We start from the raw sequence: 25,583 nt of genomic DNA, 5'->3' as shown, positions 1-25,583 counted from the left end.
CAACACCACCTTCCTTGTCAAGAAAGCACAGCAACGCCTCCACTTCCTCCGCAGGATGAGGAGAGCCAATCTGCCCCCTTCTGCACTCACCACCTTCTACAGGGTTAGGGGCTATTGAGAGCATCCTCACCAGCAGCCTCTCTGTCTGGTACGGCAGCTGTTCTGCTGTGGACAAAAAGGCCTTACAGAGGGTGGTGAGGATAGCAGAAAAGATCACCAGATCAGCTCAACCACTCATCCAGGATCTGTACACATCCCGTTGCAGCAAGAGAGCCATCAATATCATCACTAGACATTACCCACCCAGCACACAAACTGTTCTCCCCCTTACCATCCGGAAAACGCTACCGCAGCCTGCGGTGCAAGACAACCAGACTCAGCAACAGCTTCTTTCCACAGGCCATCAGACTACTCAACTCACTCAAGGACATACACATACACATATGAACATACACATACATAACATATGGACTTGTTTTTGCTGCTCTGCACTTTTCACTTTTCACATTGCACTTTATTATCTCCCCACAACATCATAGGCCTCTGTCAGTATATCTGTGCTTTTATGTCATATATGTGTGGTAAATGTATGTTGAAATTTTTAATTTTTTAATTTTTTTTAAATTGCACATTTGGAGTTTGGGGAAACGTAATTTCGATCCCCTGTGTAACTGTCAGTTACATTGTGTTATTGACAATAAAGTTTACTGAACTGAACTGAACTGAACTGAACTGAACCTAACGTTGCTGCCACCCCGGCAGCAGCTTCTCCACCATGGTCACCTAAGCCTGAGATGGACGCCAAGTCCCTGAAATCGGAGATAATCCAAGACATGGAGACCGGTATCTCAACATGGTCAGACGAGGTGGTGACTCTGCAAACCACGGTGAACACCCTGAAGACGGAGGTGGCGGAGCTCCGAGACAAATGCAAGGACATGGAGGGAAGAGCGCGGCGGTGTAACATCAGAATACTGGGGCTGCCTGAGACGCGTGGATCGAGCTCCACGACATCGGTCTCAAAGTATGAGAAGTGCTACAGCTGGATAAAGATGTGCTCATTGATCGCTCACACAGAAGTCTGGCTCCAAGAAAACCTGGCGTGAAACCACAAGCAATAGTAGCCAAACTTCACTATTTCCAAGACTGTGTTGAGGTGCTGAACAGGGCACGCACCCATGCTCCACTTCTATACAACGGAGAGTCAGTTGCTATCTTCCCGGATTATACTACGAAAGTCGCCAAAGCCAGAGCCGCGTTCACCGAGGTCAGAAAGCTGCTCCACAACTGCCATAACGTCCGGTTTGGCATACTGTTTCCAGCCCGTCTCCGTGTCACACACAACGGAGAAGAAAAGGAATTCACCGACGCAGAAAAAGCGATGACCTACGTTAAGAAGCACATCATCCCTGCAATAGAGGAGCATGAGACTGTTTTCATGTTTAGCTTCAGATCTGATAATATCTGTTTACATTTGTTAAACTGGCCGTATCCAGTGGACTAATATCACTGTTACTATTTTGAAGGGCTGTTAAAATGTCACTGTGCAGAGTGGTCATTATTTAAAATGACTGGACCAAGAGACCCCTTCTCTCCCTGTTTTTTTTTGACAATGATCACATCTGTTGTGTTGTTTTAAAATAAGCAGTCCTTTAGTTCAGTTTTATGGTTACTTTATTAACACGTTTCTGTCAGCCGCCATGTTCATTTACCTTCCGTTCTCAGTTTTCGTTCTCTACTCTCGTTCTGGCTCTCTCGCAATATCTCACAGTACTAACTATACTACATTTTTCTCCCTCGTTTAGAACAAAAGCTGTCTGTAACATAAAAGCTTCATTCTTATTCTTCATTCTTATAAATCTCCAAACAAAGTACATTGTTTCAAACTTTCTAAATCAAAACATTTTCTTTCCAAATCATTCTTTTTTCTTTTCTTTCAAATGACAGCACCACAAAACTTGTCAATAAATCTAAACATTGTCATTTCCATTTTACATGAACAAATAAAGGAGTCTCTTTTGTTATTCTTTTTTTATTTTCAAATCTCTCTGTATCTGATGGGCTTTCGGATAACACGACCCTTCCTGGTAGTGATGACCTCAGACACAGATGGGTCAGGTACAGTTGGAACTTCAACTGCTGGAGCAGTCTCAGCAATCGGCACATCTCCTGTGTCATTGTTGACTTGACCGTGAGATGAAGTCTCAGAAACATCAAAGTCCATTACCCACAGGTGTGCGGCGAAGATGTTTGACATTCCTGATCACTTTTGATCCATCCTCTGTGTTGACCAGTTCAAAAGAGTTGTCAGCGGTGTTTCTCAGTAGTACATAGCGAGTGTCTCTGAATGTTGCGTCAAGCTTTCCATTCTCCATACTGGCAATGTAAACTACGGCCTAGTCCACACGAGCCCGGGTATTTTTGAAACCGGAGTTTTGCTCCGCGTCCACACCAGTGGTGTAATAAAAACACTCCGTACACACGCAACCGTGGAATCCGCTACCAAGTGATGCAATGCACGTGTTTTAACCAATCAAAATACAGTGGAAACCGCTTATGGATCAAAAGGCTTGGGACGGAATCATTTCTATACAAATGCTGTTTAAATAATTCGTTATCAAGAAATCTGCTTATAGTGTCATTTTTGGTCATTTTATGGATGAAAACATGCGCAAAAACAATTTCAAAACTACGTGTAGCCTATTTATTTTATTGTCGGTGGTGTCTGTAGGAGCCATATTTGCGCTTTTATTTTGGTGTTTGTACTTGGCGGGTTTTATTGTTGTAACCTCCGTTGACACCGGAAGTGGCGTCACGCGCTTCCGGGTCGTGGGGGTATTTAGGGCCAGGACAATTAGTGCCAGGTGTGCTGGTCGAAGGCATACAGTTTTGACCGTGTCTTTATGTGCTTTCGTGTCCCATCCGCCAAGGAGGTATTGTGTATTTTGTTATAATAAATGTGTGTTTTAGCACAAACCCTCGCCTTGGGCACCTTTTGTTGTTTGCTGCACTAGCACGTGTCCGAACACTGGAGACCAGCAACCGTGCCCTCTTATAGGGAAAAGAACGGCACGTACATAAGTCAAAACTGTCTTCACTGAAGAACAAACGCCGTTCGTGTTGCGAGGGATCAGGCCTGAGCCGCGCCACGCCACCGAGCCAGGTCGCTGCCGTCACCGGAGCCATAGGGGCTGCAGGATGTTGGAGCCAGCGGAGCGAGTGGAGAGCTGGTCGTCAGCAGAGCTGCGGGAGCTGCCTGCCGTGGCCGTAGCCATAGGGGCTGCGGGTCATCGTCAACGGAGCTGCCGGAGCTGCCGGCTGCCACCGCAGCTATTGGGGCTGCGGATCTACACTCGCAGCGGGGCGGTGGAGCGGCGCGGCGGCAACAGAGCGGCTGCGGCGCGGAGCAGTGAAGCTGCGGGTCGTCCCCGCAGCCATAGGGGCTGCGGGTCGTCACCGCGGAGCAGTTGGAGCTGGAGCTGCCGGTCTGCACCGTGGCCATTGGGGCCACCAGCTGAAGCTGCCGTTCATCACGTAGCCATAGGGGCTGCGGGTCGTCGTCAGCGGAAGCTGCTGGAGCTGCCGGTCTGCCACCGGAGCCATTGGGGCTGCGGGTTGCCATCCCGCCACCACAGCTTATTGACTGAATATTGGTTATTACTGTTTGCTTGTTGTATGGCTCCTGTTATGTATGTATGTTTATAAATTGCCCTGGTTGCTCCCAGAAGCAATTTGGGGCCCGGTGTGTAGGAGCCATATTTGCGCTTTTATTTTGGTGTTTGTACTTGGCGGGTTTTATTGTTGTAACCTCCGTTGACACCGGAAGTGGCGTCACGCGCTTCCGGGTCGTGGGGGTATTTAGGGCCAGGACAATTAGAGCCAGGTGTGCTGGTCGAAGGCATACAGTTTTGACCGTGTCTTTATGTGCTTTCGTGTCCCATCCGCCAAGGAGGTATTGTGTATTTTGTTATAATAAATGTGTGTTTTAGCACAAACCCTCGCCTTGGGCACCTTTTGTTGTTTGCTGCACTAGCACGTGTCCGAACACTGGAGACCAGCAACCGTGCCCTCTTATAGGGAAAAGAACGGCACGTACAGTGTCCCTTTGACGTGCACTGCTGCAGCAGCCTGCACATGTTGCTGCGCTGTGTTGTTGTGCTGTGTGCATCGCCTGGCTGGCTGAGCTGTCGGTGCGGCGCAACTCATTATCACTGGCTGTTGTGTTGTCTGTCAAAACATGGATGAATGAAACATATCCACTTTATGTTACGTTCTCTTCTTTGTTCTTCATTTCTTGTTCTGTTAACCACTCATGAGGGATGACAGGAGACCGTTTATACTTGTCGAGCTGCAGACTAACACAGGCATCGCGTGCGTCACAGTAAAACAACTGTGTCGCGTCCGCCATCATTCATTTATTCAACACTTTCAACACATTCTTTACAACGCTTCACTTCCTGCTCTCGCTACGGAAGCCACACAAGCCCAAACATCAACACAGACGGCTCAAAACTCAAAGCACATTCAAAACTTGTTACTAGTCAATATAAATCAGCGCAAATATCAAAACAATAATAAATTGCGCTTACAACATGGTTTTTGTGTCAGGCCATATTACTCTCATATAAAGTTTTGGTTGGACTAGGAACCGGCCTCCCGGGTCTCCAGATGAACTTTGAGGAATAAAAAACTACTCCTCGCGCCGACGCTCTGTCCAATCAGCGGAAGGCAGTCGGCTGACGTCACGTTATAGTATTGCTTCGGCCGCTTGGGACCAGGGCTGAGGAGGAACTAAAATAGTACCTGGTACCAGGTACTACTGGGACTGTTTTAAGCTCTGATTGGTTGTTAGAAAAAAGGAGGGGAAAAAACCCAAATGCACTAGCGATGAATGGACAGTGAAATTCACCAATCACAGAACTTAGTTATGGTGCATTTACACCGAAAGTGTTGGGAGCATCAAATGACGTCAAATGATGAAGGATTCAAAACAATTGTGAAAACTGTAATTACCTTGATCTTAACTTCCTTCAAAAATTTCAGAGTAACTTTATATGTATTTATTTACTAACTGAGCTCATTAAATTCTCACCTACACTTTAAAAGAGGAATAAATGATCAGATTTTATGACAGAAATAAGGTCCAAAAAGACGGCACTTATCCTTTAAACTTGCATGGTTCCTGTTACTCAACAGACACAAAGGAACTAACCCAATGTGTTAGTTTAAAATAACAGAGAGTTTCAGCACACAGACACACACAGTATCTCAGAGGTACACCACAGGTAGCCTATACATAAAACAACAACAATCACTGTTGAATACATCTTTACATCATGTTAGAGTCTGGCTGCTACAACGAAAACATACAGACTCAGTACAGTAACACAGGAAGTAACTGATCCACATCACACTGTTAGGCTACGCTACAATACAATACATATTCATATAGCAATTTAAAAATACAACCCAAGTTGTCCAAAGTTCTGTACAGTAAAACACACAAGCAAAACTAGTAACAATAAAACTAAATGAAATAATGTCTTATTGTGAAGGGGTGTCTTAGTGACTTCCTGTAGAAACCGAAAGTAAAGTGAGTAACTGCGTCCGAGTGCAGACCAGAGTCAGTCTGACTGAGGAAGAGGACGGAGCAGCTGCAGCGGAGAGAGCTCGGTGTTCAGACAACATGAAGCTGTTAGTGGCGTTAGTGACACTGCTGCACGGTAAGAACACACACGCACACACACACACACACACACACACACACACACACACACACACACACACACACACACACTACTACTACTTCTTTACTCTATTTATTGCACCCCGCACTTTCTTTCTTGCTCTCCTCCTGGGTATGTTTGCCTTGTTATTGTTTTATTGTATATTATGTACTGTGTATGGATGTTTTACATGTATATGGCAGCTGTCACAACTAGGGGTGGGAATTGATAAGTTTTTATCAATATCAATGCCATTGTCGATTCTGCCTATCGATACAATTCCTTATCAATTCTCTTAACAATGCCTGAGTAGTTCATTGAGTGGCAAAAAAGGAGTTCTACACAGTCTTCTGCTCGAAAAGCAACACTTTAATGTTTGCTCGAATTCAAACATACATAGTAGAAAGAAAATAAATTAGACAGATACAATAAATAAAAAAAGAATTACAACTTAATCCTTTTCTTAAAAAGGAAATTGTAAATGCAGTGTAAGTGGACATACACTTTAGGCCTTGATAACCTTTTTTCAAATGAACATGTTACCAAACAAACCAAATGTCAGTAAATTACAGTTTAACACTCCTTTTCTAGAAAGGGATATAAATGGCAAATGAAACAGTGGACATAGGTACATATGTATGAAAAGAAAAAGTTACTGCAAGCTAAGCTTGCCAAAGTGGTAGTACACTGAATTCAACAATTCTTATGCAAAAATACAAGCATATCAGCTTTTTCTGGGAGGATCCTTGAGCGCTCTGCACTTATGGTATCTCCTGCTGTACTGAACACCCTTTCAGAGGGAGTAGATGATGCCTGAGCGCACAAATATATCTGTGCTACACTATGCAGAAGTGGCAAAGTGTCCCTTTTCTGCCACCACCACAGAACAGGGTCAGAGGACATGGGAACAGCAGGAAGGCCTCTGTACATTTTTATTTCAAAGTCAACCTGCTCACCAATGTTCTGGGTCTCTTCTTGTGGTGTTACCTGCTCCATGTCTTGCTCATCTCCAAACAGCTCCTCCAGGGCTGTCTTGGGGCGCTTTACAGGTACAGTCTGAAATTAAAAGGACCATGAACTCATGTTTTAGGTGCATGGTCTGAATTGATTATTATTAATATATCATATGGTCATTATAATAAACTGCACTTACATGGCCTTCCTCCACATCCTCCTCAGCCTGTCTCTGGCTCTGCATGTCTTCTGGCACTGGTACCTTAAGTATAAACATACTGTTTGAGTTATGGGACCAGAGAGCATCAATGGAATTGTACCTCATACTGTGATTCAAATACCTCTTCTGTTCTTGTGAGCAGCACCTCTGTTACTGCTGTGGTCTTCAGCCGGTCCCAGATGGCATCATCATTTTCCATCTTCATCTTAAACCTAGGGTCCATAACTGTTGCCTCCTCAAGGAAGTTCTGGATCTCTTCATCCTTAATTTCAGAAAGGAAGAAACATTCAGGTTCAAAAACCTGGGGACACTTTTGCGAGCATCTGATATCCACCATTCATGAACTACAAATTTAATCAGTCATAGTACCTGATAACGGGCAGATAGATCAGTCCATATCTTCTCTTTAATGTTTCTTGTAAACACAGAGTCCCCTGCCTCAACGGTGTAGTGTTGCTTCAACTTCTTCAAGATAGGCAGAATCTGCCCACTGGTTGCACTTTTCTCGCTTGAGACACAGAGAGTCGACGTGTAGAGCATGCGCATCAGATGGACAAACTCCTCTGCCTTCTGGAAATCATCTGCCTGAAATTTCTCCATCAGTCTAAAACAGCAAATAATTAAAAATAAACACACAAATCCTCTTGCAGTCTTATAATCCACAGTTTTAAAATAAGGCCTATTTTAATAGTTACAGAATGTATCCCTTACTTTTCCTTGTCAAACTGCCTCTTAATTCGTGGGTCCATCACTGCAGCCTGAATGGCTGGGAACTGCTCAGAGAACCTCTCTATCATGAGATAGAGAGAATTCCACCTCGTTTTAACGTCAATGATCAGTGCGTGCTGGGGCAAGTCTGAAAAACAAATTCAGATGCACATCTGCATAAGCATATCACACATAACAATGAACATAATCATAAGCCATCATGACTTAATTTGTTGCATATCACTAAATGTTATTTGTATACACTTACTCAGGAGTTGCTGTTTTTCTTTGAGGACTGTTTTAGCCATAGTGGACTTCCTCATCCACTTCACCACCGCACGTGCCCTTGCTGCCCAATTGGTGACAGCGTTGCACTGGTGGATCTTCTGGGCAGCAAGATTTAGGGTGTGCGCGAAGCATCCAATCTTGATCAACGGCAGCTGCTTCATTGCCACGTTCATATTACTGGCATTATCCACCGTTGCTGCCACAACCTTGTCACTAAGGCTGAATTCCTGGAGAATTTCCTTAATCTCCTCGGCCACAACAACACCTGTCTGGGCTTCATACACTGCCTTCGTCCTTAGGACTTTACCTATGATCTTTCCCTGTTTTACAAAATGAACTGTGACTGTTATGTAATGATCTTGGGCAAGGCTTGTCCATCCATCTGCTGTGATGGCCGCTTTTTTCACATCTTTCAGCTGGGAGTGCAAGTTCTCTCTTTCCACCTGGTACCAGGCTGGGACAAGGTGGTTTGCAAGAGCTTCCCTTGATGGGGGGTTATATCTGGGATTTAAGACCCTCGTCATCTCCCTAAAATAATTTGTAAATGAAATACTACAGTGGTTAGGACAGAATCAACATGTCACTTATATATACATAATTATAATTCTGATGTATTAGCCACCAGAAAAACACATGCTGTGACGTTATTTTTTTAAAGTTAACTGTAGATAAGCTGTATGAGCTAAATGGGCTGCAATACACTTACATACTAGGTCTAGGCTTTATAGATCACCTACCGAAAATGGGGTTGCTCTACAGTGGAGAAAGGATGTAAGCCTTTAACCACAAATTTGGTCACTGCACGGTGACATTCTTCCTTCTTCTCCTCATTCCATCCCTGAGCAGCAAGCGTGAACGGAGTCACTTTCACCGATGTTGCGGAGCCAGCTGACTGAGAACTATCATCTAAAATGCATGAAACCGAAAAATATTACTTTTATGTAGCTCGGATCACAATTTAAACTGATCATTACAAACTGCGCATGCTGTTTGCATTTGCAAAACAGCATGCTAATGCGGAATATTTTATGTGAACGTTACGTTACCGTCGTGACCGGAGCTTGTGTGGCACTCAGCAGCAGCAGCACCCGTCCGCAGACGGTCAAACACATGGCAGTCCTGTTTTATACCGTGCTTCGTTGATAAATGTTTCTGCATATTTGATGTGTTTGCACCTTTGCACGATATAACTGCCTTGCACTGGTTGCATGTCGCAGCATTTTCGTCCCGTTTGGTGAAGTGCAGCCAAACTTTGGAGCGCTTCTTCCTCTCCATGTTGCCAGAGCCAGTTCTCTGATGTTGCTGCTCTGTTTGTCCGTCGCAGAGTATGACGTATGTACCGCGGCGGCGGCGCGAGTCGCGCGACGCGTGAAAAAAAACCCGGCATGCTGTGAAATGAGGATCGTTAAGAGAATTGATAACGTTTGCGGCGTACGATTCCGATGGAATTGATTAGTTGGAACCGGCGCTGAGTCAGAACCGGTTCTCGATTCCCATCCCTAGTCACAACTCCCTTGATGTGATTTGACACACTTTATCTAACGGTTCTAACAGCAGGAACCCGCCCAAAACATGGCGCGCACAGCCACTGCTTCCGTGTGTGTGTGTGTGTGTGTGTGTGTGCGTGTGCGTGTGTGTGTGTTTGTGAGATAGGAAACTCAGTTTTGGGTTTCAGAACAGGTGATAACAGTTAGTTCAATCAACTCTGAGGTAACTTGACTCTGAGTTACTGGGAGATGAAAAGCCCTCATCAATGGAATAAAAATAATATGATTCACCATGGCAACCAGCAAAAAAGACTCGCCCCTCCCACTTTTCATGGTGGAGTGACGAATGCTGACGCAGAATCACGTCAGTGTGAAGAAATGTTTATATAATTGATGTCATGAATTCATTTTGAGAACAGATAGCATTTTAGATTGATGATTATTCTCATGTGCGAAGATCTTTATAATCAAGTTGATTATTTTTTTAGTCTGTAGCCTATTATATGGACCACTTGCACAATGTAGTGTGACGTACTTCCGGTTTAAGAAGTTACGGTCTGCTCACTTCTGGTTGTCATCGTTACCATAGCGCTGCTGTATTTAAAGTAGCCTATATAACACTTTACACCTAACTCTCTAATTCTACATTCATAGTTATGTTTGTACATGTTGTTAATAGTATAGTCGGTTCAGTTTGTATTTATATAGGAGTCAAAGCATTTTTTATCATTTAGTAATCATTGATCGTATTTTGCCGTTAGCCGCCCGGCTAACTAACTGACTAAATGAAAATTAGAGGCTAAATAAAATTACAAACAACACTTTCATTCTTCATTCATGTTGTTGTTACTAGTATAGTCGGTTCCGTTTGCATTTTTATAGTGGTCAAAGCATTTGTGATCATTAATCATTGATCGCATTTTGCCGTTAGCCGCGTCACGGAGAATTAAGACACGAGGAGCAAAGAGAGGCTGAAAAAAGTCCTTCCAAACTCCATAGAGCTGGTTGCCCTCTTCATAAACATTACAGTGTTTTTTATTTTTATTTTTTAAATAAAAGCCGAGCGGCTAACTAGCCACTAACGGCTCATTACGCTAACGGCTAGTTAGCCGCTAGCCGAGCGGCTAGTTAGTTATATTAAAAAGTTATTTAAGAATGATAATTATTATTTAAAAAATAAAAATAAAAAACACCGGTCGCAGCTTCCACAGACTGTGGATTTCTGTTAGCCCGTCTATGAGGTTTTACATTATACATTAACATTAAGCTAGCAGACTTTATATGCTTAGTTGTGACACTAGCTGTGTGTGTTTTGATTTTTATTTTGTGTGCCATTTTTACTGTAGGACAGGCTAGAACACCGTTTGTTTACTGTGGTGACTCCCGTCCCTCCCACACACCGCGCTGATTCGCTTAGGGCACCGCCAATCAGAATCGCCATAGCTAGCACACAGCCAATCAGAGTACCCGACGAGTCTACTCTCCTGATGCCCGACGAGCCCCGACTGAGCATGTTGAATCGGCCCCGACGAGACCCGACAGCTTCCAACGCTCCCCGACGCAGATGAACAGACCAAACAGACGAGGACCCAACGCCGTCAGATGAGACCCGACGCCCGGCGGTTCGGGCCGGTGTGTTCCTGGCTTAAACCTGCTTTGTGAAACGGACCCCAGGGAACTAGCCTGGTTGGCACGACTTTCCAATGTTGATACTCAGCATTGGGTCTGGCCAAGACGTTAAGAGAATCCATTTCTCAAAGCGCATCCTTCAAACCTGGTTTACCCGCCCCCCTCAAATGCCTCAGTCTGCTATTGGTCGAAGCCAGAATAGGCGGTGTCGAAGCTTAAACCAATCACACCGCTCTTTCCTCTGTGTTGAACGCTGTCCGCTGCTCCATGCTGCTGTTTACAATGAGGTTCCGGTTGCTGCTCTACTGCGTCACTTACTTGAACACGCCTCTACCCAGAGCCGTTGGAGAGGCTCGACGTTGATTGGCTCTCGAAAAAGAGGGTGGAGTTCCCGAAAATTCGGGAGACAGAAATCAAGTTAATAGCACGGTTGGCCAGACTAGAAGTCAGCAGCGCTTTTGCGAGGCGTGACGTCACTAGTGTGGGCGCAACCAGGCTACCAGGGAACATATAGAGCACAAGACTTGACTCTATCTCGCAAGACTTGGGTGAAATCGTGTAGGACTCAGCAAGACTTTGTATTCCAGCTTCTTTTCCAAACATGTCATCTTTCTTGAAGTGAACAAACCCCTTGGTGTCTGTTTTTGTCTGGTTTTATGGGATGTAAACAGTAGGGCTGTAGCTGTACTCGCTCGGCTTGGGCAGCATCCAAGAACCATTTCACCTACTTGGATACACCCACCCCCCACCCCCCCTCGGTAAACGAATACTGGAGTACTACTCGAATAGTGACCCCGAACTAGGGTTGTGCCGATTGGCGATCCAATCGTCTATCGGCGATTGGAAGGACGAGCGGCGATGTTTTGTTTTCTTGACGATTTTACACACACACATACTCGCTACTTTTTTTTATTGATCCAATGCGCAATCTGTTTGTTTTGTTTTAATGAAGCCGCTTCTCTGGCTGCTAACAGATACTCTGTCAAATGACAGTGTTTCACCAATCAAATGCAGCCACTGGCGACGTCCAATCAGACGGAGCCAGGTAGTCATATGACCGCACACAAAATCTCTGTGGTAAACAGGGTGGCCACTCCGCCTCAAATCTGAGGAAACACGTTTAGCTGGTGTTGTGGCTGTGACTAGGCTGCCGACGCCAGCCCTATTACTGTATGTCACAGCCCGACGAGGTGTTCCCTAATGCCACAAATAAATTACGTCCACCATGAATAGATTTTTCGGCTTTCGGCAACGCAATAGCAGTGTTTCCCCCAGAAAATTTGTCAGTTAAGGTGGTGTCTGACCCGTCGGGGGGGGGGGCGCGAATCTGTCGACGGGGGGGGGGAGCGGATCGAGCACCGCGCCGTATTAAGTTTCGCTTTCAACACGCGCTGCTGTTATGCATGCGCGCTTCTCTGTGCTGTGTATGTGTGTGGGAGGATGCGGCCATCGTCCGATCGGGGGGGGGGGGGGGGGGGGGGGCGGTGGCGGCGGCGAATATCGCTACATTTTTCTTTTTTTTAAAGTTAGTTTAGGCGGCAGCTCTTTGTTGTTAACAGGAAAGCGCTGCGGGAAACCCAGAATAGCGTTCCGTTCATTGATCATAGCGCTCTTTCTCCATTATTAGCCCTCACACACACACACACACACACACAGAGAGAGAGAAGCGCGCATGCATGACAGCAGTGCACGGTAAAAGCGAAACTCATACGCTGCTGCCCCCCCCCCCCACCCCCACCCCCCCCGTACCCCGGCGATAGTTAGGTCTATCGGCGATCTCCTGGGAGGGCGATTGGGACGATCTGAGAATGTCAAAATCGCCCAACACTAGCCCGAACATTCGGATAGTAAAATATGCCACTCGTTGCAGCCCTAGTAAACAGCCTAAACAGCCTAAGATTGGTCTGCTCCCATTCTACGCTGCTGTGGTGATGCAGGGACAGACAGGAGAACTACTGCAGAACAGGAAACAGTAACCAGAAAATTAGAGATGCACCGATTCTTGGCCGATATCGATTTCCGATTTTTAAGGAGGTGTGACCTGCCAAAACCGTTTTTTCCGATACCGATTTTCTATCTAAGAAATAATTATAATCATACAATAGACACCGTATTTGTTTGGCTTGAGCACCCTTTCCCAAATTTAATACAAGTACCACTCTCCCAGACAACATTTTGCTTATATAACTGCAATTAAAACCACAACTAGTGGTAGGCTATATGATTATCATAACCCCCTTTTTCAAGAATAAAACATCACAAATAAGAAATAGAGTGAGACAAGCGCTTCTGCCCCTCAGCTCTGTGTGTACATCTCTGGCGCTCTGTTTAGATTAATAAACACAAATGGGCTACAAACGTACACTTTGGCCTCACATATTTGTCAATCACAGTGTTTTATTTTGAAAATTGTTTTATTTTGAAAATTTACCGGATTCTCTCATCTTCACGCGGCGACGTCACCGCTGCCGGCGGCGCAAAATGAAAGTACCGGTCCCATGTAAGTGCAGTATAGTACCGTTTTAAATACCTCAGTACCCCGGTACCAATTTAGTACCGGTATACCGAATAACCCTTGTAGGAGCCGTATGTAAGTCTGTGTGTGTTTGGTTTGTGGATGTGAACACTGCATTGGTGCGTGGGTAGGGGTGTGTCACTGTGGGCATGTGATCCGTGGTTACTTGTGATTGCACTCACCTGGTCTCATCAGTTGGCGTTTGAACATGGCGTGGGGTGAGCCACGGGGGTGAAACTTTCTGTTGACCGCTGCGCTATCACATCACATTGTGCTTCCCTTATTAACCTTGCGCGGACGTTTGTAAGCAGTTGGAGCTTCTGTGTTGCCGAACTTGCCGTGATATGGAAATAAAGGTGCTTTGAGAGCAAGAGTAAAGCGAAGTGTGCGCGTCAACAATTTCTCCCGTGTTCAGCCCACCGCGGCTGATTGTTTTTATTGGTCTCAGTTTAGCCGTAACATTAGTCAACATAAAAGTTACCGAAGTGTTGATCCACGGAAAGTTTCGTTTACGCTGGATTCCTGGGATCATTCTGGAACACTTCAAACAAGGAAGTTGGAGCGCGCAGAGACGCACCAGTTCATTCATCGCCATAGTAGGTTTTCATTCATTCACAGCCAGCCCGTGCGGCTCATTCATCACAGCTACGGGAGCGGAGGTATGGTCACGCATACACAAACACACACACACAACAGGTAATATTTGCGAATTAGCCTAAATAATTCCCCTGGTAGGCTTTAGCAGTGTAACCACATAAGGTGGTTGTACTCCTTTTTTGTTTTAAGCCGTTTGTTATTTTCGTGTCATCAAGCGGGTGGAGCCATTGGCTCGGGAGTGCCGCCGTAGTTCTTTTTCTAAGACAGTTTGTCTTGTTCAAGACTAACGGTATATAGGTACATAAATACCCACCGCTAGTATGCACAGAAGACTAGGGTGAGTTTAGATTTTCTATAGGCAGTTCAGCGGGGAATACATGACGCAATTGCCTGTTTGTGGATCGTTATCGCTCGTGTGTATGCAAGGCTTCCTGTGACGTATTCATGCCATTAAAGCGCTGTGTGTGATCTATAATGTTTTGGGCTGTGCATGGATGTTTTGATAATTCATAAATGAACATGGATTTAAGTAGATCTTCTTCATGTCCTGATGTTAATGTGGGAATTGAAAAACGAATAATAAAACTCTCTGTGAAAGCATTGGAAAATCAAATACAAACGTTTCAAACAGATCGTCAAGCTAAGGTTAATAAAATTAAAGCCGCTATAAAGAAAATTAAAGAACTTATGCAAAATGAAGATAATGCGCCAAGTGTTCAGTCTCATCTTGCAAACTTATCTGTGTTGCTTGAGGATGCAAGCCAACTTCATGAAGCTGTGATTCAGTTGCTTCCTCAAGAGGAACAAGAAAAACAAAACACCTGGTTCTCGAGTATACTTAAGCATAACAGTGGCTTTATAGACAATGTAAGGGGGTGGCTTTCTGATGCAAGTAGACAATCTAATCAAAGTGCTGCACAAATGAGCACAGATGATGTCCTCACCTCGCCTCAGTTACATCCACCTTACATTGAACCATTTGATGTAAAAACTAATGGAAATGATTTATCTAAACACTCTGAAAATGGTGCGGGGATTGCAGTAACAGTAGATGATGTTGAACCGAGGGACAGCATTTCCAATGTTGCAAGTAGAACCTCAAGGAAAAGAAGTTCAGCAGGAAGTAAGTCCTGTGTTTCATCTACCTCATCAGCACGTATTAAAGCTGAGGCAGACATGGCGGCCCTCCTTGCTCGCCAAAGCCTTTTAAAGGACAAACATGCTTTGGAAGAGCAAGAAGAGCTGCTCAGAAAAAAGAAAGAGCAGCTTGATTTGGATATGGAATTAGCTGCATCAATAGCTAAAGTTAAAGTGTTAAAGGCCTCGGAAGGCTCTAGAGTTTCCAGCATTAAATCTAACGAAATGAACTCATATTTGGAGAGACAACAAAGGAGAGCTCCAAAACTGAATGCTGATGCTGAGACATTTGTGCCTGTGGTAGCTAAACAGCCGTCTCAGTATATGCCAATAGGCGACCAGCCACGCTCACATTTGTTGGATGTGAGACCTAAGGAGAAAAGGAATGAGCTGCAGTCACAAGTCACATGGTCAAATGGGTTGGAGCCAAAGGTGCAACAAGGTAAAATACAAAGTACACGATCATGTCATCAGTTTCAGTTGAACTCAGAAAATCCTGATGCAACTTATATTATATTTTTGTGTCGACTACAGAACGTCCTACTCCATGGTGGGTGTATTTTGTAGCTGTCCTGGGTGGTCTCCTGGTTGGAGCTGCTGTAGCTGCTGTAGGTTTATATTGGTTCATAAAGAGGGGGGACGAAAAAGGTGAGAGAGTGAGAGAGAGAGTCTATGGTGTGTGTGTGTGTGTGTGTGTGTGTGTGTGTCACGTTCCATACACTCTGCTGCTGCTGTCTGATGACATCATCATGTGTTTGTTGTCTCTCAGTCCAACAGGTGGAGGTGGAGTCAGGGGAGGAGTCTGTCCTGCTGCCCTTCAGGTGGACTGACAGGTGGTGGGTGAGGATGAAGATGTGTCGTATCAGAGGTGACCTGTCTGGAGACGTCAGAGTGGAGTGGACGGACAAAGACAACAGTGTCCATGTGTATCAGAACGGTTCTGTAGAACAGGACCAGGATTACAGAGGTCGAACAGAGATGCAGAGCAACCTGATGAAGACTGGAGACTTCAGTCTGACCCTGAGAGAGACCAGAGGGGGAGACGAAGGAGTCTACACCTGCAGAGTCTACAACAAGGACAAAGTCTTACTGAGAGAGAGAAGAGTGGAGCTCAAGGTCAAAGGTCAGAGTTGACAACATGTCCTCCTCCTCCTCCTCCTCCTCCCTTCTCCTCTCTCCTCCTCTTCCTCCTCCTCTTCCTCCTTCCCCCTCCTCCTTCTCCTCTTCCTCCTCCTCCTCCTCCTCTCTTCTCCCTTCTCCGGCTATATAAATAATTTAGGCTGGAAATTTGAAGTCCACTTTTTGAAAATTTTCAAATCCGTCCAAGTGTACACAGAAGTGTAGAAAGCAAGTTTAAAACAAAACTTCTTTGGGTGTGTTCTAAACCGCATACTTTCCTACTACTCATACTAATTCTGACGTCATTTTGAGTATGCGAATGCACAGTACTATGCGAGTTTGAGTCGGTTTGAGTATGCGAGAAGTTCCCGGATGGCAGCTACACTAGATTCGCCAGAATGTTGAGTATACATGAGGAGCTACTCACACTCAAATTACCCAGGATGCAACGTAACGTGACGTCACGGATAGTCTTTTCCTTACCGCGAACAGGAAAAAAACTAAACTAAACAGGACAACAGAAATGTGCCTGTTAATACGTGACTTTATTAAGTTTTAATATTTTTTCATGCGAGAAAGTAACTGTTTAGATCCCCAATATACGGTCAGTTTATCCAATCGACGGCTGTTTAGAAGTTTGCCCCGATGTTTTTGGGAGAAGTGAAGCTTCAGGTCCGAGCAGCGACCGCGACATCACAGAGACAGCAGCCGGCCTGCTGACGTGGGTCCATGGCACTGGTCCGACCTCCTATTAGTCCGACCTCCCATTAGTCCGACCTCCCATTGGTTCGAACTCCCATTGGTCCGACAATCGGAGTAATGAGAGTTCGAACCAATGGGAGGTCCTCATTAGTTCGAACTGGACTAGTTATTAGTCAAACTCTCCATTCTTACCGTTCACTATGCATTTATATAATTATTCATATAGGCTCCACCTGTCAATAAGACACACGTGGAAGAAGAGGTGCAGTTTATTGTGTTTCACCACCGAGGAGCTGTCATTACGCACGACTTTTACGCACTGCTGCGCGCTCATTAGTGTCCGTAATTAAACCTTGACACTCATATCAAATCAAACTTCCATTACAGACAGGTGGATTGGGTTCTCTGTCTCTTTCTCCCACTCCGAACAGACAGACGGACGCAATCAGAAAGGAAACAGAGGCTGCGCATTGATCCTTTTTTCCTTTCTGGGATCAAACGGATCATGTGCATAATTAACTGCAAAACAAGCACTTCATATTAACAACATATAACGCTCATTATGCTTCCAGCCTGTCTAGCCTCTACCTGGTGTTTTTACTAAACTTAACCAACTCCTTTCTTCATTGCCTGAACCTAACCAAAGCGAAATTTACTTTTTTTCTCTCTCTCTCTCTCAGTCTGCTGTCAGCAGCAGCGGCGGCTGCAGCAGGCTCGCGCCCGTGAAGTGAGCTCAAGCCGGCCAGATTCAGCCGTGCTCGAGCGGAGGGGGGAGGAGAAAAAACAAGTGTATTTCTTCTACTCTGTACTCTAGGAGGGGGGGCTTTGATTATCAGTTTACACATCTTGATCAGCATTTATGATGGTTGTGCACGATCTGACATGATCTGGCTCTCTGACTGAATATGGTGATATTCTGGGCCGCGCGTGTATGTGTGTGATGTGCGTAGAGAGAGAGAGAGAGAGAGAGAGAGAGAGAGAGAGAGAGAGAGAGCTGCATGCTCCTATCAATGGAAGAGCTTGTCACAAAGTAGCGATGACAGTTCGAACTAACAGGACCACCCATTGGTTCGACCTCCTATTGGTCCGACTTGTGGTTGATTTTGTCGGAGTAACGGGAGGTCGAACCAATGGGAGGTCGGACCAGTGGGTATTTTGTCGGAGTAACGGGAGGTCGAACCAATGGGAGGTCGGACCAATGGGCAGTTCCCGCTGATGTGCTCCGCTGGCCAGCCTGCGGTCCTCGCCCCGGTGGAGAAAACAACCGCTAATTAACTTACCCGATGGCTTTTAGAGGTTTACCACTGGCATAAATGTTGGTCTCATTGATGAAATCTAACAATTGTGGCTGTAGCAGCAGTTTGTTTGTGGTTAGACAGAAGAGCAGCACTGCCTTGGGGTCTGTACGCACAGAAAACACCACATTTACATCAATAAATAAATGTTTTACAATGAACCAGGCCGATCTCAGAGCTGGTAGACTCTCCGGTAAGGCATATTGAACGGTTAAATGCCGTTAACGGGACGAGAGCAGTCAAAACGGCGGTTTAAAGCTAGCTACAGCGAGGGTAGGTTCACTTCCTGTTTTCAAAATAAAAGCACAAATTCTATCGTTAGGGTTTTCTATATAGACCCTTTCAGAGAGTATAAACAAAGACAGGTGTTACCAAGGATACTAATTAAGGCTCCATTCCATTTAGTGTACCAGAGCGTTTTCTAATGAGCCACACCTGTCTTTGTTTATACTTTCTGAAAGGGTCTATAGTAAAGGGCAACGGGTGTTTTATTTTGTGAAAGTAACCGGAAGTGCGTTGCTCACGACGGCTAGCCTTAGTAGCGCCGAAATCGTCCGATCAAAATAGTAAACAGCTGGTATTTAGACAAATGAACGACACACTGCTGATGTAAACGGCTACTTTCTCACCTAAAAACATTTGAAATGTTAATAAAGTGATATATTTACAGAATTTAGAGCTAAAATGAAATCAGCTTTAGCCTGTTGATTTTAGCTCGGGTAGGAGCGCAATGCATTGTGGGTTATCATGTAGTATGCTGCAGTGTAAACGCTCTGCATACTGTCTGATCGATGAGTATGTAGTATGGAGTATGGACAGTATGCAGTATGGAAGCATATAGTATGTAGTATGCGGTTTCGAACACACCCTTTGTTTTTTTGTTTTGTGTGTGTGTGTGTGTGTGAGGGGTTGACTCTACTGCTGCTGTCTGATGACATCATCATGTGTTTGTTGTCTCTCAGTCCAACAGGTGGAGGTGAAGTCAGGAGCAGAGTCTGTCCTGCTGTCTTTTAAGACCACAGCTGATCTACCTGAAGACGTCAGAGTGGAGTGGACGGACAGAGCCAACAGGAAGGTCCATGTGGATCGTAACGGTTCTGTAGAACAGGACCAGGTTTACAGAGACAGAACAGAGATGAATGAAGACCTGATGAGGACTGGAGACTTCAGTCTGATCCTGAGAGACATCACAGACACAGACTCAGGAGTCTACTACTGCAGCATCTACAACAAGGACGGAGACTTACTGAGAGGGAGAACAGTGGATCTCAAGGTCCAAGGTGAGAGCTGTTTTTTATTTGTCTCTGGTTGTTTGTCTCTGGTTGTTTGTCTCTGGTTGCTGATTTGTGTCTCACCATCTTCTGTCTCTACAGGGAAGAAGAAACCGTCTACACCAGGAACAGAATTAACTCCACTGTTGGCTAAAGACATACCCTGATTGGCCAGTTGATCAATCAGAGTGATCAGTGTGTTTGATGACATCCAGATGATGAGCAGGACGTCTCCATGGAAACGTCTCTCTGGCTCTCCTCTTCTCTTCCTGTCCTGCCGCTTCGCTTTGTGCTGATGACAGTATTATCTATCCTCCATGTTTATTCACCAGTCTGAGACAGGCCTTGACCTTTGACCTTTGACCTGAGGAGGATCAGGGCCTGTGCTGGTCCCAGAGACCACGTCCACCAGAACCAGTGCCTTGTTTGTCCTCTGAAGGACTCTGTGATGGGACTTGTAGGGCTGTACTGCCCCCAAATAGTCCTCCAAGAAGTCATTAGTCGATTGGTTGCAGGAAAAACAAAACATTTGTAAAAAATTAAGTCAAGTCAAAACGAGTGGCTTGTTTGATTTTTTGCTTCTTCTTGACTTTTTATATTACTTTTTATATCCTGTCACATGCTGTGCTCAATAAAACCAAGTGAAAGACACTGACTGACTCTGATTGGTCCCTCACTGAGCCAGGGCCACGCCCACAACCACGCTGTCAGCTGAGAGGTCAGAGGTCAGCCACCATAGTGCTGCTGCTACAAGTCAAGTCAAGTCAAATTTATTTATACAGCACATTTCATACGGCAAGCGTAAACTCAATGTACTTCAAAAAAGTGAATGTGCTTTGAAGTTTGAATTTTAAAATTTGAAGTTTGAATTTTGAATTTTGAAGTTTGAATTTGAAACACATGGGGAAATATTCACAATTTCCCTAATGAACTGTATATTTGCTTTTTTTTATTTATTTTACCAGCCCGACCAGATGGGGTCTGGCTGTTTAAAAGACATTGAAGAAACAACAAAGAGCACAAAAAACAATACATACACTCGTTTTCAAATAAACACACTATGAGAGACCTCATGCTGCTGTTATACCTGTTGTTAACAGACCAATCAGCATTCAGTGTGATGCACAGTCCCATCTAGAGCATCATTATCCGGATTTGGTAATCTTGAAAATTTGGATTGGATCAGACTGATCCAATCCAACTTTGCTTTGAACAACTGGGATAAAAGTAAAACAGATTACGTGATCCTGGATAGCAAAAAAGGGGATTTCAAAATCCGGATAATTTTTATCCAGATTACACCTTTTGAACAACTGGGCCCTGGTGTTTGCTTAAAGCAGAAGTAAGCGATCCGGTCGTTTTGGCTAATGCTGCGTTCCAGGCAGGCTTTTGAAACCGTAAATTACAGCTTCAAGTCACAACTTACGACTTTGTAGCGTTCCAGACAACCCACTCGTGTTTTTCCGACCTGTTTTACCGGTGAAAGTCACTATAACGGCCACTCGTAACTTCTGACCTGTGAACTCGTACCAGATCAAACTGGTACGACTTCACGGTCGGAAAAATACGAGTTTCCTTGAACGCACCATAACAGTCCTCGTCCCTACGTCACCACATTCACGGCGTTCCTTGGCTGCACACACAGCCCTGCATGCCGTTCTCTCTCCTCATTGGATAAAAACTGTAGGATACGATAAATGTTTTCTCTTCGGCTCAGAGCAGAGCAGAGTGACTGACAGACCCGTGTTTCAGACCAAACACTCTATAGAAGTGATTGCTGTCGGAAGATATAACTATTTAAGACTTATATTAACACATATATATCACTTACTTCTGCTTTAAATGGGGGTCAATTTATTTTGTGTCAATTTATGGTCCTTGATGTAAAAATGTTTAGACCACTGCTCTACACAGCTATCGTAAAATGTAATTCCCTTCCTGGTCACATTTCTAAAACCCAGAGTGAAGTTTGTTTCAAAAAACAGGTGAAGAAACACCTTATTACTGCTCACACACGTAGCCTATACCTAACTATTGAATGATTTATTTCTTTGTTATGTAGTGGTACTTTGTGTAGTCTAATAATGGGTAATTCTTGTTTGTAACCCTTCTTGTTCTAGGTTTATGCTCTGATTGTGTATCCTTATTACTGAGCAGACCCCATTAAGAACAGTTGATGTGTATTACAGCAGCTAATCATGTGTCGTCCTTCAGGGCCGGAGGCTAAAGGAGCAGCAGGACATGGCTGCAGCCGTCATCCAGAGGTGCTACAGGAAGTACAAGCAGGTGTGTGTGTGTGTGTGTGTGTGTGTGTGTGTGTGTGTGTGTGTGTGTGTGTAAGTGTGTGTTGTTGTCCAGCTTCACTAACCCTGAACTAACCTGCTGTGTCTCTCTCTCTCTGGCTAGCTAACATGGATAGCTCTGAAGGTAATATGGCTGACGTGTAGGTGTAGTGATGTGTAGTCAGTTCACCGCTGTGTGTGTGATTGTGAGAGTGTGTGTCTGTGTGTCAGGGATGCAAACAGCAGCCGAAAAGCGAAACTCGCTTTTTTCATGACCAATTAGGTGACTTGTGTGAATCGTTCAGATCCAAAGAGTTTTTTGTTTTTGGGAGGAGGGGGGGGTCTCAGCGTCTCAGCTCGGGTCAGTAAAATGTTTTTCTAACAGGCTGACAGTGACAATCACGTGAAACTGAGGCGAACTCATTCATGGTTGTCTCTGATTATGGGTCATTCCAGAATTGGAGGACATTTCATGTCCCACCCATTCATTTTCAATAAATCATGCATGAAATTCCAAAACTTGCATTTGTGGTGAAAATTATAATTACTCTGAGACAAAATATAAATATAGTTATACAAAAACTGGTTCCAAAATATTATTTAAAATACAAAATAACTCTAAGCACCCCCTAAAATGGCCTTTTTCTCTTGTCCCACCCTCTTAATGGCCAACATGCATGTCAAATAAAGCGGTTAAAATAAGTTTAAAATTTTTATTTTTTTGTATGATTTTGTTGATTTATGTCTTTTGTAAGTGTAAAAACACTTAGTTTAATCATAAACATATTTTAAATAAAAGTAATTTTGCACTAAAGTTGTGTCCCACAACATCCACGCAACCCTGTTACCAAAACCTTTTTAGCAGAGAAGAAGAAGAAAAAGAAGTATGAGACACATGACACAAAATAATTTGTATTATCAAACTGTTAGATAATAGCATGAGTAGACACAAGGTAAGTCCTCTCTTCTATTTTTCATATTTTTCATATTTCGTCTGCCCTGATTGAGTGCGTCACTCTAACCAGTGCAACCCTGTTACTCATATTACCAGAATAAGGCAAAATATTTTCAAAGTTTTCTTTGTTCCTTTAAATAACTAAGTTTGTTCTTACTTCAGAGTAACAGGGTTGAGATTTATGTCATAATCTACAATCAAAAGTAATGAATCTATTCAACCCTGTTACTTTGTTCAACCCTGTTACTCTAATTTCAACACTGTTACTGTGTAATTTATCTTAACATTATCTTAAATGACTGTATCAGCTCATGAGGGTTTATCCTATTGTCATTTTGGTAGTGTGTATGATTATATTCATTATGTATTTTGGCAAATATTTATAGATAAATACTTTTATAATACCTTTACAGGTTCCTGAGTATTGGTAACAGGGTTGCACCAAGCAGCACACACAATATATAAAATATCTAATAAAAAGTGTCACTTTGAGTCCTGAGCTGGCCAAACATAATTATTTGATGATTAATTACCTGTATTTCTTAAATATATAGCAGAAAATGATCAAATAAATAGTAAAATTTTGAGGTGTTTCAGTCCTTAAATGTCCTCCAATTCTGGAATGACCCTTATACTGATAACAGCCGACCTATTAGCTTCCAATGTAGACGCTCGTTACCCAAAGCGGCGTGTATCCGTGTGCATTCGGTGCGACGGCGACGCCGTTTTTTCCCCCGTGCATGTCCGTGGAGCTGTGATGTCCGTGGAGCTGTGGCTGCGGACATGCACGGTTCCCTACTTTGCTGTGTCAGGCAGATGTTTCCACGGAGCTCTGCCCCGTTTCAGAGGTGAAGGAAGCCCTAAGTGGAAAGACGTCGCCTCCGCGATGTAGAATGTGTTCAATTAAAGTGAAACTAACACATTATATAGGCCTATATGTCCATTACACACTGAATGAAACATCCCATGTCTTTATTTATTCAGTTTATTTTAATAGTAATAATTATGACTAACATTCAGTGAAGACCTACAAATCAGTATCTCCAAAATTGAAATATTGCAAAGGACTCTTTGTTGTTGTTTTTTTCAAGCATTTTTATTATAGAAATGTTGGCCTTCTGAAAACTATGTCCATCTATATGCACTCAATACTTGGTTGGGGTTAAACTACTGGAAATGGACTTTTCCGTGATATTGTAATGTACTTATTTGTTAATGGTGCCCCCCCCCGGGAAATTCCTCTTTTTTGGTCCTGACCCGTTTGCATCCCTGTGTGTGTGTGTGAGTGTGTGAGACATGGTCCCATCCCGACCTCTGACCTCATGTGAGGGCGGAGCTACAGTTAGTGATGTCATTGATCTGGTAGTGATGCAGGGAGCTGCTGCTGTTCCTCCACCGACCACTAGAGGGAGCCAGTCCCTCATGTTAAACAGTCAGCTCTGTTTACTGCCAGCTCTGGTCTCCATGACGACTGTTTGTAAACTCACCTGGACACATCTTTACTACACAGTACAGGTGTGGAGGATGGAGGGGGGCGTGGCCTCTTTGACTCACAAGCACTGAACATAGGACATAGGACATAGGACAGAACAGAGGGCATATGATATAGGACACAAGACATAGAATATATGATACATAGAAACTAGGACATAGAAAATGGGACATAGGACACAGGATATAGGAGACAGGATATAGGACATAGAAACTAGGACACAGGACATAGGACACAGGACATAGGACACAGGATATAGGACATAGGACACAGAAAATGGGGCATACCGTAGGTCTGAGCTCCTCACAGGCCCCTTCCTCCTCTTTGACCATATTTGGATTAGTTTGGGCGGAGTCTGACCCCTGACCTTGCCAAGACGGCGGCCGTCACAGAGGCCACGCCCACATTAGATTTCAGTGTGGTGGTCTTACATCCCGTACATCTGACATACAGCGACGCGAGCGAGGAAAAGTGATTAGAATGTGCTACTTTTCAATCAGCCTGTCCTGACGCCGCGAGCGATATCGCTCCGTCCAGCAATGTCGCTCAACCCTGAAATTATCGCTCGCGTTGTCTCTATCTGGACGACATTTGGCGGCGGTGTCCCGCCCCTAAACACTTCTTATTGGTTGATGAGTCCACGCTGCTTCCTGTTAACAAGCTAGTTATCAGAGAGAGGAGAATATGAGAGGAAAAAACACTCCAAGATGTGAGAAACGGCAACCAGGAAATACCAGGAATCTCAGAATAGCGCCGCAAGTTTGTGTAGCTACGTCCCTCAATTATTTGATTGGTTTGGATTCTGAACCAATAGAAAATACTCGCGACAAAATCATCACGCTGCATATCAGGACACCTTCGCGCGAGTTTTCATTGCTGCTTCGCTGGCTTGCTGTATGTCAGGACGCGGTGATAGAGTGAGTTTACGGAGCGCCCCCTGCTGGCTGCCTGCAAACTGTGATCCTCTCTGGTCAACGATTGATTATCGATCAGGAGACAAATGAACAGAAATCTGTGTTGTTTTCTCTCCACACCTCAGATGTCTGTCTTAAGTGTGTGTATGTGTGTGTGTGGACTCTAACAGTGTGACCCCCTCCCCTCCTCTCAGTACGCCCTCTACAAGAAGATGACGCAGGCGGCCATCTTGATCCAGTCCAAGTTCCGGTCGTACTACGAGCAGAAGCGTTTCCAGCAGAGCAGGCGAGC

The 25,583-nt window shown here is 44.4% G+C and overlaps 2 protein-coding genes and 1 long non-coding RNA gene across 3 annotated transcripts in view; 1 reads left to right on the top strand and 2 right to left on the bottom strand.

The window, feature by feature from the left end:
• Positions 1-6,475: 6,475 nt before the first annotated feature.
• Positions 6,476-7,324, bottom strand: LOC146968255 (uncharacterized). Its single transcript, XR_015034315.1, has 3 exons — positions 7,022-7,324; positions 6,880-6,942; positions 6,476-6,782 (listed from the first exon to the last, which is right to left on the bottom strand). It is a non-coding gene; the product is annotated as an uncharacterized LOC146968255 (long non-coding RNA).
• A 5-nt stretch (positions 7,325-7,329) lies between these two features.
• LOC146968254 (E3 SUMO-protein ligase ZBED1-like) lies at positions 7,330-8,420 on the bottom strand. The gene has a single exon (XM_085760199.1). It carries the CDS (start codon positions 8,418-8,420, stop codon positions 7,827-7,829), a length of 594 nt encoding a protein of 197 aa, XP_085616325.1. The 3' UTR covers positions 7,330-7,826.
• A 7,590-nt stretch (positions 8,421-16,010) lies between these two features.
• The window catches only part of LOC146968250 (muscle M-line assembly protein unc-89-like), a 201,842-nt gene continuing 192,269 nt past the window's right edge, over positions 16,011-25,583 (top strand). The window contains exons 1-2 of the mRNA XM_085760481.1: positions 16,011-16,384; positions 19,340-19,657. Coding sequence (XP_085616607.1) covers positions 16,108-16,384; positions 19,340-19,657 — 595 coding nt within the window. The 5' untranslated portion in view covers positions 16,011-16,107. The remainder of the gene's footprint in view (positions 16,385-19,339; positions 19,658-25,583) is intronic.

Source organism: Trachurus japonicus, chromosome 18 (assembly GCF_045865225.1).
Source record: "Trachurus japonicus isolate A0001 chromosome 18, Traja_1.0".
NCBI lineage: Eukaryota > Metazoa > Chordata > Actinopteri > Carangiformes > Carangidae > Trachurus > Trachurus japonicus.
The sequence above is the reverse complement of the archived record's forward strand: the minus strand, read 5'-3'. Positions and strand labels throughout refer to the sequence as shown.